Raw genomic sequence first — 18,159 nt, 5'->3', positions numbered from 1 at the left:
TCTGCTCCACTTTCACTGTATGATTTGTTTAGCATTAGTAGAAGTTTGACAACTCAAAATTCACCAGGCGTTATGTCCTGTTATTCCCAGGGCAATAACATCTCTTCGCTGTCCTTGTCTGGATTGGCAAACATTACCGGGCTGCGCTGGCTCATCCTGGACCACAACCAGCTACAGAGTGACAAAATGGACCAGCTTGCTTTACAGAACCAGACAAAGCTGTGTCACTTGTTTGCTAACTACAACCATCTGAGTTCAGTGCCCAGCGCTCTACCGACTGGACTCAAGCAGCTACGACTGGCCCACAATCAAATCAGCAGCATCAGACCTGGAGCTTTTCAAAACCTGCACAACCTGACACTTCTGCTGCTGCAGGGAAACAGACTGAAAACCATCACAGAGGGAGACCTCAAAGGTAGTGTGATGATTTCCTGTCTTTATATATGCATTAGGTACTTGGGATGAACATACACAGAAGATAAAACACAGCTTTAGGATACTTTCCATACTTTTACCCAGTAAGTAGGGATTGTTCCTCAGATTAGAGCACATGAGCAGATCCCAACCAAGTGAGGAGATTTTGGGCAGAGTGCAGAGTCACTTTTATTTTTTCTAAAGGAGGCAGCATTGCCCTATGTCCTGCTCCAATTTCACTGTGCTACCACTCAGATCATAGACCTGAAGCATGCCCAAGTCAGAACGCTGCAGAGTGACAGAAATCGGTCATTGTGAGTTGTTCTTGTTTAGGATGTAAGTTTATTACATTATACATTCTTTACATACCATTCAACAATGAAAATGTCTGTACTTATTCCTTCAGTGACACATTTTATCTATGTATGTAGAGTATGTATCAGTATTAATGTGTTGCATGTGTACGTATCTTCTCTCCTCATCTTATAGGTCTGGTGAGTCTGAACATGTTGGACCTCAGTGGGAATATGTTCTCATCTGTCCCAAGACGTTTACCTCCCTCCACCCAGCAGCTCTATCTGTCTAATAACTCTCTTTCCGGACTAGATAAGGACAGTTTTGTGAATCTTCTCAACCTTAAATACCTCCGTCTAAGCCATTGTGGTTTACAGAGCCGCAGCGTCCACCAACAGGTCTTTAACGTCTCCAGTTTGGTGGAATTGGACCTTTCTTACAACAAACTCACTGCCATTCCCACATTGCCCACCACCCTGCAGTACCTCTACATGGAGGCTAATGAAATACGAGGTGAGTTGAATTTGTAAGAAAGAAAGAAAGAAAGAAAACATGCCCTCCTGACACTGTGAATGGCAGATGTATCACTCTCCTCATATATGTGAAATGATGATCTCACACAAGTGCATACTTTCATATATTTTATGTTTTAAAAAATGATGCACTGCTGTGTGGAAGAAGAAGATATGTGGAAATTTTTGATAGGTGCAATAAACAAGCTTGCACAGGCTCCTTACATGCTACATATGGACATAGAAAGGGCTGGGATTGGACAGGAGAAGCAAATCAGAGGTGGGACATGAGAGAGAAAATGATAAAATGATGGGAGGGGAGGGACACAAAGGCACGCATGGAAAGAAAGGTGAGGAGAGTGTGAAGGAGAAAAGATGGGAAGGGATTTTGGCTTGTTGGGTCAAGGGAAAGTAAGCTAGCAAAGAAGCAAGAAGAATAGTATGAAAACATCTGTGATGGATTCTGAAGTACCAGTGCCAGATGAGCCAGAAGAGTGGAACAGGCTGTTCCTCTCTTCCCTCTCCCCTCTCTCTCTCTCCTCTCTCTCCTCAGCTCTTTTTAGACACACAGAATTCATGTCACAATGCAAGAGCCTTGTGGCCACATTTTGACTCACATGATCATGCAGCAGCAATGACCCCAGTGCAAAATTTCTGTTCCTAGGCTCTGGAAAAGTGAAACTGCGTTCTTGTGAACAGATGACGCAGCAGACAGCGAGGCTGTGTACCAACGAGACAGAGTGACAGAAACACATCCTCAATAACATACACCTCATCGTCTAGCTGGCAGCCTGAAAGCTACTGTGGTTCGTGTCTGCCAAAAGCCTGCAGTCTGGGCTGAAAGAACATTCACTTCTGAAATAAAATGAGAAAGCAAAAGAGGCTTTTGTGGTTTCTTCTGCCTACAGCACCTGCAAAGGCTCTAGTGGTAAATGCAGACTCTGACAAGAAGAGGAACTTTTGCCAACTGCACAGACACTACTATATAAAACTAATAACTGCTTTTACAGGAGCTAATTTGAACAATTTACACATGATAAACACATGGTACATGATGTTTAATCAAAGCTCTCTGGACTGGTTTAGCAGACGGCTGTGAATAATGGGTGTTGAAGAATAAAATATGGTGTGTGTGTATGTTCAAATAAGCCTGCCTGTTTTCTGTCTGTTCATCACAGAGTTCAGCACCAAAAGTTTCTGCAGAGAGGTCGGACCTGTGTCCTACTCCAGAATGAAGATCCTACGATTGGATGGAAACAAAATGTCGCACCAACAGCTGCCCCCTGACTGGGTCTTCTGCCTGCGAGTGATTGAAAATATTTACATCTGACGCCGGCCGACCTCGTGTAGTCGTAGCTAGCTCCTCATTTGTGAACTCAAACAAATGGGCCTTGTTAGAAAGAAGATTGTTATTTCAATATATGTATAGATACACAGCCAGGTGCTGAAGGGCCAAAGCTTGAACCTGTACACTAAACCGGTGTTGTTTGATTGTAATGTCAACGCACTTATTAAAACATTTCTCATACCACCAGTGCCAGTGGGTTTATTTCTTAACCAATTTAGTCTCAGCAGGGTTGAACATCTGTAACTGGAACTGTGACAAACTCTCTTAGAGTAATGCGCTCTGGTTTAACGAAGCTGTTGTGGGAAAATGGTAAAATGTATAAAATTCAGAAGTTGTTCCTTGGATGAATATGACTCAGCTGGACAATGTTAAGCAGCCACACCAGTGGTGCAGGGTTGAATTTAAAATTATTTAGAGGGAATGCTTCTGTCAATAAAAGTTGAAAGAATGAAATAACCAGAAAGTGTATTAACAGGACAGAAATGCAAAGGTGTAGAGAATTCACCAAGAATGTGTCAGTGATGTAACACAGCTGCCTACTGTGATAAATGTCCAAATGAAATGAAATCAAATCAAATAAAAAGTGAAGTAAACTACAAAATACTGTACAACACACATACATATGTATTCCATTGTGGTTTTTCTTATTTTTATTTTGGTTCAAAATTGAATTAAATGCATTTTTCATTCTCGGCATTAACAATTGAATTGGTGATTTTCCATTGTTATATGAAAAATTTACTCCTACTCAATCTACATTGTGGCCAGAGCCAGTAAACTCTTTCTCTAAACTTCACACTTAAACTGCTGACACGCTGACCTTTGGACCAAACCCTGTGTGCACCTTGTGCAAGCCTGTGTTGTGTCACGATATCATCTCAGTTTATTGCGCTGGAAGTGTCCGACTGAGTTTACACTATATAAAGACACACACACACACATAAAGTTTTCAGTGATAGAAATAAAACACACGTTGCTAGAGACTGCTGATGGAAGTGATAACGAGTCATTTCACGAACAGAAACACAGTCCTGAAAGCAGAACCCACCTCCCTTTTTTTTTTTCTATCGCCCACAGCACTCACTGCTTGCATACTGTTGTAGGAGTTTAACATTAAACGATTAAAAGGTTGAAACAGGGACAAGACATCAACTAAATAAACATTATTATAATACACATGTCATGATTATGACTTCTATGTCTCTTCTTTTACTCAACATCCTAAACCAACTGACTTTGCTGCTTATAATTAGGAAAAACACCTCTCTACCAGTCTTTCCGGAGCAACCCATATGTCTGGCAGAATGTGCTACTATCTATGAAATTATAAAATGTCTGCACAGTGCTGACTAACTAATAATACATTTCCTGTCAATGCCGCGAACCCCGACGTCATTTTGGTTCTGTTTACTCAAATGGTGAAAACTGATAAAATCGTGTGATGCTTTTCTCATAATGATAATATTTCCTAATAATAATGAGCATAGATCTCGTAATTGCAATACCATTTTCCTGTTATTACAAGATAATAATAACACAACTTGTACGGTTTCTTCATAACTACAAAATGCAAAGTCAGAATCGTAACAGCTGTAATTACCGAAAATCAGTGGGAATGTTCAGTTGTTTGGGAAATTCAAAAGTAAATCCACATATATGACACAGATATGTTTTATTGTGTTGGGTGTAAAACATGTGTAAAAATGTATAATTTTTTATTATTTGTCTTTAGAATACATATGTGAATAATCATTTTGCGAGTAATAACAAATGATATCATTTATCTCCTTATATCTTTATTATGATCATTTTCCTTATCATAGTGAAATTCAGGGTTCCATGAAAACGAATATGAAAACATGCGTTTCCTAAAAGTGACTTTTCCTGTACAGGTAACAGCACTTGAGTTCACATCCTACTACAGTAATGACTACTTGTTTGTGTGTCTGTGTGCTACAGTATGTGTGTGTTTCCATGCATGGCTGTGTCCCATGTACCAAACCATATTTTCCAGGTGACACCATGTCTTATAAACACTGTGAGTGTGTTTGATGGTCGGATCAGACTTGTATGTCTGGACTCACTTTGACCAGAGGCAGGAGTCATTCCGACAGAGTTCTTTTGAGGGACAAGCATAAACCGTAAAAGACTGTATAAGCTTGTTCCAATGACAACAAGCCAACAGTCTACCGGGTACGTATGAAGTCATCAAGTCCTGAGACAAGATGAAGGAAAAAGTGCACTGGCTCCATGTTGCTGCTGAGAGGCTGTAAACACAGTAGAAGCAGCCTAAATGCTGTGTCACATCTTAAAGGAACAGCTTCACACTTTGGGAAATAGTTAGTTAGATAAGACGACTGCCACAACACTTACCTTTAGGCTTGATATAAAGCTGGAGTCATAATAACAACAATAATAATAATAATAATAATAATAATAATAATAATAATGATAATGATGATGATGATGATGATGATGATGATGATAATAATAATAATAATAATTATTATTATTGTTATTATTATTTCTACAATAGGCAGATACAAGAGTGGTATCAACCTCTCTTAATAAGTGTAAAAAGTGCATTTCAGAAAAAAGAAAATCTTTAATCTTGTTGGTCAGAGGTCAACTTTTTAACAACACGAAGCTCATCCTCAGCTGCTTGGACTTCCTGTAAATCTGCCATTGTCAAACACTTCAAACAGACCTCTACTGCATTCTTCATGTCACTTCTCATCATCAGAGAAGTGACCCTTTAAGATCAAATCTGAAGATCATATTCATAGGCAGCAACAATATATCTTTTCTGTTCTAATACCTCAGATGGTATGAGTACTTTGTCTTAAATAGTGGATTGTAAGAAAGAAAATAATTCATGTCAGTTTAGAAGTTATCCATAGTCACGGGGATTATATTAGCAGTCGTTTAATAACAGACTAAATCTCTGACTGGTGGAGTCATTAAAGTTCTGGCCATTCCTCTCCAGTGAACTAAACTCTGCCTTGGAAACCACCAGTCAAAACAATCTACGAAGCTCCCTGTGGTGTCATAACATCAGCCTGGAAAGCTTTAAAGTTCAGGGCCCGTCACGTATCACATCCCTCTGCCTACAGACACGCTCCATCAGAGCAGCAATATCTGCTCGGGTTAGATATGAACTCTTTTAAGTGCATACTTTGAATTTCATTTCTAAGTTTATCCGCTGCTGTCAGTGATCGGTGTTAGCACTGTCAATATTTCCAGATGGTTAGCTTAGTTGACTGTTGTTTCGACTGTTCTTCTTTTTTTCTTCACTCTCACTACTTTCATCAACCTCATTTCCTGCTTAAACGAGCAGTTTATGAGATGGTATGTCCATGTGGTGCTACAGGTTTTGCATAATAAAATGAAGATCAATGAATGCAGACTCAAGACAACAGCAAAGCCAGACACTTAGAAATAATGCTGCAGCTGAGGTTTGTTCAAACTTCCTGCCAAAGAACAGTTGGCATCATGGTAATTAGCCATTTCTGTTAGGCATGATGGGTGTTACAGGTAATGAGCTGCCCTGGCACGGGGTTGTTTCCTTGACATTTACTACTTTGGATTTATGAGAACAAATTGTCCAACTGTGAGCTGGTCCTCAAGTTAGATTATTGCATCAAGTTGGAGATTTTAGGTTGCTGACCCAGAAGCACTGGGTGATCTGAGTGTTATTTGTTGATCTAATAAAAAGGTCAAGTGCTGCAGGATACAGACTTGGAGAAATAGCTTGAGGTTTCATGGATTACGTTTTGGAAGTGGAAACCATAAAATGGCACTGCCCTGAATACCAGTTTTCTTAAAATCTGTGTTTAGCAAATAAGCGTCAAGCAGAACGATTGGACCAACTGAGTGACACACAAAAACGTGGAGACCTCCCAGTTGTGTGAAGACTCTGCTTGTTGATGGGCAGAAAAAACCATCTCCAAATTCATTGCAGACTCATATGGTAATTGTGGTTTTGGCTAGAAGACTGAGGAAGCCATCAGTTTCGTTTACAGGCCTGTTTACAAGCAAGACCAAGACCTCCAAGCCTTCTCGTTAGACACACACATAAACACACTCACAGATGCTGATTCAACTGTCTTGAATTTCCTTAAAGATCTTACTGTACATCTATTTTACTTCTGTTTCACAGAGCTGCTTCTGGTTGATGGAGTCAGGCGGTATAGAAAGAACTCTAGAGAGCGCTCACTTTTTTAACTTATGGCATGAATTAATATTTGAACGCAATTTCAGAAATAATTATGACCACAAGCCCATTGTAATGAGTCTCAGAAATATGGCAGAGGAACCATAATCTTTATGAAATCTTCTGTTCTTGAGACCAGGAGCTTTTTCTTCTCCGGTTGAGGTGCCAAACTTCGCCTTTATCTCACATCCAGTCTTTTATATCAAGTGTGATATCTAACATGAGAGAGATACAGAAGATTTGTGATGCTTTCTCACAGTCTTCACTACTGGGTGATTTTCCCAGGCCTAAGTTTAGGCAGCTGCTAATTCAGTACAACTCAGTTGTACTAATTAGTTCTGGCTTTTCAACTCTCTCACACTTTTATTGTCTTGCTGGCGGAGCACTGAGGGATGCAGGGGGTGGTGAGATGTGGAGTTTAGAGTCCAGACTGAACGTTGGATGTGTGAACTATGCATGTTGCATGTGATGGAAAAGTTTGACCACTTGTTGAGTTGGTTTCACACATTCCATATTTAACTGAGTACGAACGCAGAGCTTCACATGTGGTGCACATGTGAGGGACATGCACACACACACACGCACACAACGCTGCACTGCGTCTTGAAACATATGGGCTCAGTCCAGTACAGAAAGCACATGGTTCCCTTTTATATAAAATAATAAAATAACATACACCTTTGCAAAAACCATTACTCATTCCTGTATCCAACTTGGTACAAAACTGAGAAGCAACAAAACTGTTGATGTCATCACAATGTTTAAACCTCTAAACAAATCTTATTGAATTGTGTGTTTGCTAAATCCCTCCTTGAACAGTCATTGTCCAATTACAGCTTATTAGGAAGTTGGACTTGTTCCAATATGTAACGGCACCATCAGCTCGTCAGATTGTGTATAAACAGTGTGTCAGCTGAATCCTTTCGGCACTGGACACTGTTTGAATCAATGCGTCATAGAAGCTTTTTGTTTTGGAAATGTCCATTTCCAGGTGGCTTCTTTCTACTGTCTTGTTCAACAATGCGCTTCCATGAGAAAGTGTTTTTTCAGTTAACAGCTTGTGTAGTATGACTTCATGCATGATGTAATGCTTCTCAGGCTGCCTTGGGATCCACAGTCACTGATGGTGTTGTAACATTTTTGTTTCACTGACGTCTCGATCCTGCACAGAAGACACATGGTGGATGTACATTAGCAGTTGTTTAATTCACCATCCTTTATACTGATTGACAGAAACTAATGACAGAAGTACTGTGAGGACAGGAACCCTCTCCATTCGACAAACAAATGCTCTTCCAGCTTCATCCTGCAGTGAACACTGAACTGAAAACTGAACACCAACTCTGCACAGTTGATCCACACATGAAATAAACAGTGGAAGGAGGCAGTCAGTGAGCGAGTTTGCTTTTCACATTTCATCTTTTGAACATTCACGCACTAAATCCCTCTTTTCAACTTCATATAAACACCCTGCATTGTTCATTCAAAGCGAATACACAGTTTATTAATGATTAAGGCAGCAACAACATACTTTGTGCAATCAAAACATTATTTATGAGACAACAAATGTACTGTAAAAACATGGATTCATGAAACACTGCTAATAGTTGATGCAAACTTTTTTTTTTACTTGACTTGACTTTGAAAAGTAGAGCTTGCAGTACATACAGTATTTTCTGCTGCACAGATTACCTGTTGTCTGTGTATTCTGGGTATATATGTGTAATCTGTTCTATGTTCCTCTGGTAACATTTTTGGTTAATGCTCGTGCTCTTTTAAACCAAACACTTTAATCATCCAAATCACTCCGCTGATGACAGAACAGGCCGTTCTTGGAAGGTTCTCCGTTACATACCAAGTGATTTTGGGCTGGAGCCTGATGGACCATCGACCTCTCCATCTGCTTAGAAACCAGCTGCTGCAGTATTTAAGAGGACTGTTGCTTAAAGATTTCCTGCAGGTTGTCTGCCTATAAATATCTCTCTCCTTGAATCAACAGGTTGAATTCAACCCTGAAAAACAGAGCGCTGGCGTCCGTCCATCTCTGTCCAGACGCTGTGTGTGTATTTGCGCTCTGCAGGCAGAACAGTTGCATTCCAAAGAGCATGTGACTCAGTTTTCACATGCAAATCCAAACCACACAGTTTTTGCTCAGATGTGAACTACTTAAGCTCTAATAAATACGAAAACCATGACGCATAAAACTGTATTTCTGAGATGAGTGACACGTGTATGGTGTCTAAATAGCGGATTATAAAGGTGGTGGAACTTTTGGGAGGCACCTTATAGAAAACATGATGTAATAATAATAATTATTCTTAAGATTTTACTGCATTTTACTGTATGTTTAAACATTATTAACTTTCAATCATGACTGTTGATAATAGTTTTGTAAGAGAAGAAGTAAAACAACACGTTAACCAGTGGTTTTCCTCATCCTTCTGTCTTTCTCCATTCTGGAAAGACAAAACCTATGAACAGTCCCTTAAAGCAGAGCTCTGGTTTTACTGTTCCCATGACCCCTGAGGTCCCCAGGCCTTTGCACTAACTCAGCAGTCACAGATTTGCTGTTCAGTGACTTTTTATCTGAACTCTCAATCTCTAATCTACATAGGTTGATTGAGACAGAAATACCACACAACACTCCTCATGTACTTTTGTCAGTCGTAATCAATCAGTGAACAGTTTAAATATGGCAACAAGATCAAGTTAAGATGGCAAAACACATCAAAACCTGAGTTCTCCAATAGTTTAACTCTGCTGCTTACTCATCTTCTTCTGTCTTATCTCTCTCTTAGCAGTGAGCTGGAGGACACACACATTTTTTTACTCTTACACCTCGTTTGGCTTCATATTCAAAAAGAAAACTTCTGTAAGTCACTTTATCGGCTCTAGAATTAACCTTAACCTTAACTTAACATGTATTGAAGTGGATGGTGAAGTAAACTGCCATTACCATTAAATTCAACTGGTTTATCAAAGAAGAGTCACATTTAACATCCCCACTGTGCCAAATAGTAGCCACATACACATGATGTGTGGCACATTGCCTCATTCAATGAAATACCTTTGCTTTTTATTATACGTGATAATTAGAACATTAAACTCAAATCAGGCCTGATTGGAGCTAATGAGCAGCTATTTCCAATGATGTCACGCCTGCAGGCAGCACAAAATAAAAACTTTTACAGAGAAAGGATGTTGCTGCTGTGGATCAGAGGTGCTGAGTCATTCAAAAGCATACTTGCACAACTCTGAAATGGTAGCAGAGGAGATGAGAGAGAAAAGCAAACACCCAAAAAGTGACGTGTTTGTTACTTATTCCTATTTTTTTGTTTATTTCTCTGGTTGTTGAAGCGTCCCCTCCTAGTCTTTCTTGGGACTGTGTGTTCCAGATGTTTAGACCAGCGGAGCTCAGCACCTCAGACGTGGTGACTGAGTGATTAGGAGACAGGGAAGCAGCAGGGAGAGATCACGAAAAGGAAAAAGACGTCATGGACAGTGAGAGAAGGAGCCACGTGTGTACATGTGTGTTTTTCCCCACATGTGTTTGCCTCATTATTCTTTAGCTGCAGCTCACTCTGCAGGAATACACGGTGGCAACAAATACATTCACCTTGTGGCCCCCAGTGGCACATAAACTGTAGAGACTGTACAGTGATCTGGATTTTGGTAATCAGGCACGGGAGGGGGAAAAAATAAATCCTCCCGGACAGTTAACTGACACAGACGAGATGCCATGGAGTCAGTGGAGAGATGCTGCTAATGAAAAGCACATGGCTGGATCTCTGTGCAGCCATCTAAACAATGGTGGAGTGGGTGGGAGACAGAGGAGAGATGCAATTACATCTGGGCTGGGCTTTCCCTAACAGAGGTCCAGTGTTCACAGCATTTCTCAAAGACATCCGATATAGAAACATACACTTGTGCACACACCCAAATATGCAAACATACCCATGCACAATTTTTTCGCGAGACAAACACTCTCACGATCTGCAGGGACAAAACAAAATAATAACAAACTGTGACACAGTTCGAACACATGAAAGAGCCCACAATCTTCCAGAAAGAATTAAATCTATGTGGCCCCCGAGCCGAACAGAGGGGGAGAAAGAACCACTGTGACCTTCAAGAGGGAAAAAGAGGAGAGAGAACAAACCTAACAGGCAGGCCTGTCCACCAAAGGGGAGAGAGAGAGAGAGAGAGGGAGAGGGAGAGCAACAGGGAGGGGAGGGTTAGGGTCGGAGAGAATCGGAGCGAGAGAGAGAGAGAGAGAGAGGCAGAGAGAAGAAAAGACACAAAACGTGTGACTTGACAAAAGAGGGCAGGTACCAGAGGCAGGTAAGAATCTGTATTTGTTGTTTCCAGTGGGGCTGTTATCAGTGCGACATGATGTGTACGATAAGAACACGGGCAGGAGTGTGTTTGTGTGAGAAACACAGAGTGAAGCACAAAGAGCAGCGTGCGTGTGTGTGCATGTGTGTGTGTGTGTGTGTGTGTGTTTGTGTTTGTGAACTGAAGGGGAATCCTGGCACCGGCACAGCTGGTATGTTTCTATAGAAACGCCGTGCCATACAAAGTGGTACTCTGTCCTCCAGGGAGCTGCTCCAAACTTCGACTTGTCTCCGCTCCTGCACATTCACCTTGATTTCTTCCATCAGTACGTGAGGAGAGCTGCTGCTGCAGGACAGCAAAAATATGAAGAGAATAACTTTTTAATGGTGGTTTTAAAAACTGGTCAGTAGCTCACGTTGGCTGGTGAAGAAGGATCTTCACTTTTCAAATTATAACTATTTCCAGTCAGTTTTCTAAAAGTTTTTTTTTTCCTTTGCTCAAACAAACTTCACTCATTCGGCTTTAAATATGTAAATGAAGCCATTTTGTTGCCACAAATCATGTTATGGGTGTTAACGCCAAATAAAACTGGAAAGGAATACTTTGGAAATATATTGAAACACCTCAGGTATGCAGCGTTTTTCGAAAACACAGGCTGTGTTGATTCTCTGGTGCAACTGGGTTGAACTTTATACGAAGTGTCTGAAGAATGTAGAAGAGAAATGCTTGATCTAGAAGAATGAACTGGGTGGTGGTGGTGGTGGGGGGGGGGGGTGGTGATGCCAGCGTTCAGTCAGGCTGAAGGACAGTCTGCTGGAGTCTTGAGGTAGTTTAGTTAATAATAACTATATCGGCACTTAACTCGTTTTTTATTTGCACATCCAGAGACATGTTGACATGATCTTTTTCACAGACACTGCAGGGCTGCCACACCCACATGAGGAAATGTTTTGGCACAAGTACATTTCTGCTGGTGAGGCCAGATTTCTCTATCTAGTACTGTGCAATTCTGCACAACTCAAAATGTGCATGTGCGTCAACCCATCTGAACAAAAGATCATTTCACTTTCCATAACTATCTTTACCTGATGCTGTGATGAGTCCGGATAATAGAAAATACCATTTGCTAGCTCGACATTAATAACTTTTTGGCAACAAAACTTTTACGTTTGACTGCCACTCGACAATGAGAGTCATGTCTCTTTATACTGTACACATGAACATAAACAACAGATCAGATATTCATAAGTAACGTTTTAATATATCACTAAAAATCCAAAGACAACTTAAATAAAAACAAAAAATATGCTACTGTTCAAAACATTTGCATCGGTACGGTGCCAAATTCTAATATTTGGTCTTAATTGTCAAAATGCACAGTGAAGTCGTCTTAAACCACAAGAAACAGAACAGACATATTAGCACTGTAATTTTGAGCTTGGGCTAGTCTTCGACTGCTATAATACTAATACTAATACTTGATATGCATAAGATTTATTACAAGACTCTACGACGAGTTCTCATGCTAATACAGATCAGATTTACTTTTTGAGGTCGCAAATAATGAACCAGTGAGTCAGCCACCTCTGGCTTTGAGTCTTTAGCTGTTTGCCAGACTACTGGTCATGACAACAGTGGGGAAGGCAAAGCTGGTTCGGGTTTTGAATGAGAGGCTGTGTGGCTCTGGATGTCTGAGAGGGAAAAGGAAGGGCAGCGCCAGGGAACATCGTCAGAAAAAAAAAGTCTGATTTGTTTTTCCAGGCAGAATCTGGCTCTAAGCCTTATTCCTGTGATTCATATGTAATGTTTATCAAAAGCTTTTCCAACTGGAGCAAAGTGATTGGAAACTAATGGTGCATTTGTACTGGTGCGCTGTATGTATTTTGGCAGCTGTGTGGTGGTTATTTGGATACAACTCACTGTACAAACAGATTTTCTGTACAAGAGATGCAGTCGTCAAAGCCTAAAAGAATATCGCCTTACTTTGAAAAGTCATTTATCATCAATTAAGGGTAAACGCTTGTGGTAAGTCAAACATGTCCATGTGTTTGTGGGTTAGTCTCTCAGTCCCAGAGCGTTGAGATTTTAGCTCACAAGAGGTCAAACGATCTCAGTTGCATACATTTGTTGTACATCAGTAAACACCTAAAATCACTTCCCCCTCCGACCCCTTGATAAAAGTGTCTTGGATGATTCATTTTACCACCAATATGATAAAGTGTGGTAAATAACTTAATCTAAGTATTTCTGCATATTTTTGGTGAAGAGAAGAGTATGGACTTAGACTTTAAAATTTACAACCTGCTCGTGCAGTACTTTAAGACACAGTTCGTGCAATGCGTCCATCACAGTCTCACTGGGAGTTTCAGTTATGTCCATATGTGGACCTTTATGACTCATGTCCAGGGTCAAAGAGCTGTAACCTTCCAGGCCTGCACTTTTCCTTCTGGACCTGTGCTGACAAAAGAGCCTTTATACCTAAAGAAACAGTTCATCAGGGCCTCCTACACATTTAATTAAATGAAACAAATCACTTCAGCTTAGACATTTTACAAAGCCACAACTATCTATTAGTGTATTTATCAGAATTGACGATAAGCATTAATTTACATCATGTAACGCTGAACAACGCTGGTTAAGCAGATGTAGTCTACATATCTCAGACTGCATTATTTAACATCACAGTTCAAGTGCAGTAAATATTCAGAAGGATTGTTGCAGTATTGGTTTATAATAAAACAGTGAGTTTTTTTATGATTAGCATCCATGAGAAACCTACTTCATGTTTGTCTTAATACTACTGTTCTGGCCTGTTGAAAAGTCTGTATCTTATAACAGTTTCAACAAAAACTGGTGGGGTTTGAGATCATTTCACAATCCAAATATAAACAATTGTACTCAATATTTTTTCCACTGAATTTGGCTTGTCTTGAGCTGAGCTTCTGAAGCTTTGTCTGTCAATCAGGAAAAAAGCGTTTAAACTTTTTAAACACTTGAGACTTTTCTCTGCCAAGAGCTCCCACATAGAGCAAAAGGACGAATGTATTCCAGTTGTTAAACTTTCTTTATGAGTAGGTCGTTTTGGCTAACCACCAGAACCACAATGACAGGCTACCACTCTGTACCTAACCCATGGCACTGTACATGCATGCTGCACAATCTACAAATTGTTACCTCTGATTTACAGGACCATGAAGGCCGGTGTGGGACTCCTCTCTGCATTGGCTCTGTTCCTCCTGATGGGGGCAGTGTTCACCCAGAGACCTCGGCCAAAGAAGCCCAGCAGACGTCCAGCCACCACCAAGAAGCCTGTTGTCGCCAAGCCTGTGGTCCCAAAGCCTGTGTTCCCAAAGCCTGTTGTACCAGCACAGCCAGAACCCCAGGAGCCCACAGACTTCCCACCGCCCATCCTCGGCCCACCCTCAATGTATGCCGACTGCCCCAGAGAGTGTTTATGCTCCCCAAGCTATCCAAATTCTCTCAACTGTGAGAACAGGAATATCCGTGTGGTTCCCGTCATCCCGGGCAGAACCCACTACTTGTACCTGCAGAACAATTACATCTCAGAGGTGAAAGCAGAGTCGTTTGTCAATGCGAGTGAGGTCCGCTGGATCAACTTGGCAAACAACCGCATCCATCGAATAGACAAACAGGTCAGAGGGTTTTCTCCATTAATATTCATGATGTCAAAATAACAGAAAACCATCTAAGATTTCAGTGTATGTCCTGTGCAGGTGTTTGAGAAGGTCCCATCACTGCTGTACCTCTATGTGCACCGCAACCAGCTCAAAGAAGTACCTCCAGGTCTGCCAGCAAGCCTAGAGCAGCTGCGACTCGGTAGGAATCATATTTCTAAGATCCCTGCTGGTGCCTTCAGCAAAATGATGAACCTGACTCTGCTCGACCTGTACCACAACCAGGTACTGTAAACCTCTCTGTGGGCATCTGCCACACTGTGCTGTTTAGATATAAGCAGTGAAAAACAGCAGTTTGCACTTCTGAGGTAAACATAAGAATGCTTTGTACTCATTCTCCTCAGCTGAGTGACAGCGATCTGGGAAGGAACATGTTCAAGGACCTGAAGAACCTCATGCAGCTCAATCTGGCTCACAACATCCTGAAGAAGATGCCTGATGGTGTACCTAATGGCCTGATCCAGCTTTTCCTGGACAGGAACCGCATAGATGACATCCCAAAGCAAGTACACGGTGCACACATTGTCACATACAACAGCTCATCAACACACACGCACATCATTAAACAGTAGCTGGATGCTGAATGTCATAATTAGTTTGTTTATTTTTATTTCCTTGTTCAGAGACTACTTTAAAGGCTTCAACCACCTGGCATTTGTGAGACTGAACTACAACCAGCTGAGCGACAAAGGAGTTCCCAAGGCTGTGTTCAACATTTCCAGCCTGCTGGACCTGCAATTGTCCCACAACCAACTTGCTTCTGTTCCTCTGTTCAATAGTCATCTGGAGCACCTGCACCTCGACCACAACAGCATCGAGAGTAAGGACACATGGTCACACATCTCACAGCTCAGCTCACAATGAGAAACCAACAGAGAATTATCATCCTGAAGAGCTGGATGATAATGAGCTCTTTAGCGTTTTAGCTTCTTTCACTTCATAGTTTTAGCTTTTCTAAATACTGTATGTGTGAGGATCAAAACATCAGAACTTAATGGAAACTTCATTTTGTCAAGTGGCCAGAAACATAACTACAAATCAAAACTGCCAAAGTTGTTGTTGACAACTTGTTCCCTGTCAGTAACTTGCACATACTGACCAGGAAATCAATTAATGAAGCTTTAATGATGTTTTAAATGTATCCTTCTCGAAAACAAACCTCTGCTCATGTAAGTGGCAGAGAAATGCCGGAAATTACACAAGGTCCATCGACTAACTACAATAAAGAAAGTAGAACTGTAGGAGATGTCAGTCAAGTACGGCCATGCTCACACTGCAGCTTCTACAACAAACTGCTTTTCAGGCAGTCTCTGCTTTGAGAACAACATTTTGCTGACAGAGCTGCAGACTCAAAAACATCGTCTTAAATCTCCTTTCAGAAGTTAATCCTTATGTGGGCCTCTTCAATAATAATGGTCTTTTATTTATTTCTTCTTGTGTTGTGTCTATAAATTATGTATACCATCCCATACTGCATAACACTGTTTGTTTTCTTACATTAACTAATTTATGTCTTGAACATTATTAACAACATCATACATCGCCCTGGTTAAATTATTAGTATTGTATTTATTATTTGACTGTTTGCTCTGTTTTCCTCACAGGCATCAATGGCACCCTGATCTGTCCACTCCCTCCCCAAGGCCTGCAGGCAATCCAGAGCGATGACAGCCTGGTGCCCAAACTAAGGTAGGTCTCATTACATCATGTTCTGGCCCTGAGCAATACAAATGTTGTGCTTTTGACAGGAAGTAAATAACAACAAAACGATTATGTCAGGAGCTAATCAGGCTTGAACGGCATGAGTCATTATGATGGCATTTTAAGTGGCTGTTCTGCTGCCTCAGGTACCTGCGTTTGGATGGAAATCACCTGAATCCCCCCATCCCTCTGGATGTCATCATGTGCTTCAGACACCTCCACTCTATCGTGATTTAGAAGAGTCACATCAGCACGCACACAAAAACCCACACACACACATAAACACACTCAAACACAGACAGGGTCACTGTGTTCAAGGCAGAGCATGCTCAATAAAGCACAAGGTTTATCCACCCATACTCGCCGTGGAAACGCATGACGGAAAGAAGAAAGAGGATGGTCCAAGCTTTCTAACTTCAATAAAAAGTCTCAATGCTGACAGGTTCAAATCAGTCAACTTAGAACCTACAAAGAGTGGATATGTCGACATTTAGGGTTAGTTTTTTTCAAGTTACAGTTTATCAGTGTTTGTTTGTTTGTTTGTTTCTTAATGAAATGCAAAAAAACCAGCGAGTTAAGCCTGAAAATACAGACACATTGACAGGCGTGCTACAGATGAAGAGTGTAGTTATGTTCGCTGCCAGCAACAGTCAGACCTGCAGTGGAGGTCGGAAGAAAAACCAGTTAAAACATAACTACCATGTAGTTGAGACTGTCCCAAATGTGCCTGTGATTTTCAAGGTTAATGTAAAAATGTCATCTTATTCTTTATATTCTTAGTCCTCTGTATATTATTCTTCTGTATAAAGATGCTTTGTAAAAATAATGGAAAATAAAACTTCTTTGATCATTTGATCATATTTTTATGTTTAATTTTGGGCTGATGGACCAGTTGGTCATGAACTTCTGCATCAGTGATCACAAGCATAACAACAGTAATTTGGGAGGTAACTAGGTGAAGAAGGTCAAATTACTCTATTTGTATAGAGAGACATACCTCATACACATGTACATGAGGAAATGAACACATTAAATATTAGGCCCTGAGGAAGCACGCAAGTGTCAAGTTTTGTTTGTTCAGCAAGACATATTGCATAAGATTCATATTCATGACAGTGAATGAATGTCACTCTTATTTTTTTACTAGATGTGCATTATGTCTTAGTCAGCGATTACCTGGCTCAACTTTAGCAACAGCGACCATGAAACATTATTAACTTAACTCAGTGGTTCTTGACCCAGGACTGATTTTTTCAACTTTTCTTATAAACACTTATGTTGTTATGAAACCGTTTTCTTTCTTTTTATAGCCTCTAAAACCATTCACATGTGACAAGAAATCATCATACGATGTTCCAACCACATGGGTGTGGAGTCACGAACTGGAAGCCTACTTTAGCACGTTACATATACTTATGTATTAAAACAGTGTATTAGAAAGAATCTCTCCAGTCGCTGAATGTGAAGCCACAAATGAGAAACTCCAACTCCATTACGACATCTGGTGGTTACACTAGGCTGCTCAGAGCTATTTTTATCTCCAAACTTCCTAAAGAGAAACTTGGAAATTTTGCACTTCCCCTTTACAGTCACATTCCTACAAGTGCTATTGATTGACTTTACATTATTATTTAAACACAGGTTAGT

General features: G+C 40.7%; 2 protein-coding genes across 2 annotated transcripts in view; both read left to right on the top strand.

Moving 5' to 3' along the window:
- zgc:113307 (uncharacterized protein LOC553753 homolog) overlaps positions 1-2,695 on the top strand; it is a 5,542-nt gene extending 2,847 nt beyond the window's left edge. Inside the window, exons 3-5 of the mRNA XM_026349131.1 lie at positions 91-415; positions 904-1,221; positions 2,399-2,695. Coding sequence (XP_026204916.1) covers positions 91-415; positions 904-1,221; positions 2,399-2,550 — 795 coding nt within the window. The 3' untranslated portion in view covers positions 2,551-2,695. The remainder of the gene's footprint in view (positions 1-90; positions 416-903; positions 1,222-2,398) is intronic.
- An 8,332-nt stretch (positions 2,696-11,027) lies between these two features.
- prelp (proline/arginine-rich end leucine-rich repeat protein) lies at positions 11,028-17,367 on the top strand. Its single transcript, XM_026346758.1, has 7 exons — positions 11,028-11,122; positions 14,304-14,769; positions 14,851-15,036; positions 15,156-15,313; positions 15,435-15,631; positions 16,416-16,500; positions 16,659-17,367. Exons 2-7 carry the CDS (start codon positions 14,308-14,310, stop codon positions 16,747-16,749), a joined length of 1,179 nt encoding a protein of 392 aa, XP_026202543.1. The 5' UTR covers positions 11,028-11,122; positions 14,304-14,307; the 3' UTR covers positions 16,750-17,367.
- Positions 17,368-18,159: the final 792 nt, after the last annotated feature.

The sequence above is a fragment of the Anabas testudineus genome, chromosome 5 (genome assembly GCF_900324465.2).
Source record: "Anabas testudineus chromosome 5, fAnaTes1.2, whole genome shotgun sequence".
Classification (NCBI taxonomy): domain Eukaryota; kingdom Metazoa; phylum Chordata; class Actinopteri; order Anabantiformes; family Anabantidae; genus Anabas; species Anabas testudineus.
Note: the sequence above shows the minus strand (reverse complement) of the source record. Positions and strands in the feature narration are given on the sequence as shown.

What these genes read in the sequence shown, in the direction of transcription:
- prelp (XM_026346758.1), top strand. Translation starts at nt 14,308, where the DNA reads ATGAAGGCCGGTGTGGGACTCCTCTCTGCATTGGCTCTGTTCCTCCTG. An exon ending in CGACCACAACAGCATCGAGA is followed by an intron (nt 15,632 to 16,415) that starts GTAAGGACACAT and finishes TTTTCCTCACAG; the next exon opens with GCATCAATGGCACCCTGATC. An exon ending in AGCCTGGTGCCCAAACTAAG is followed by an intron (nt 16,501 to 16,658) that starts GTAGGTCTCATT and finishes CTGCTGCCTCAG; the next exon opens with GTACCTGCGTTTGGATGGAA.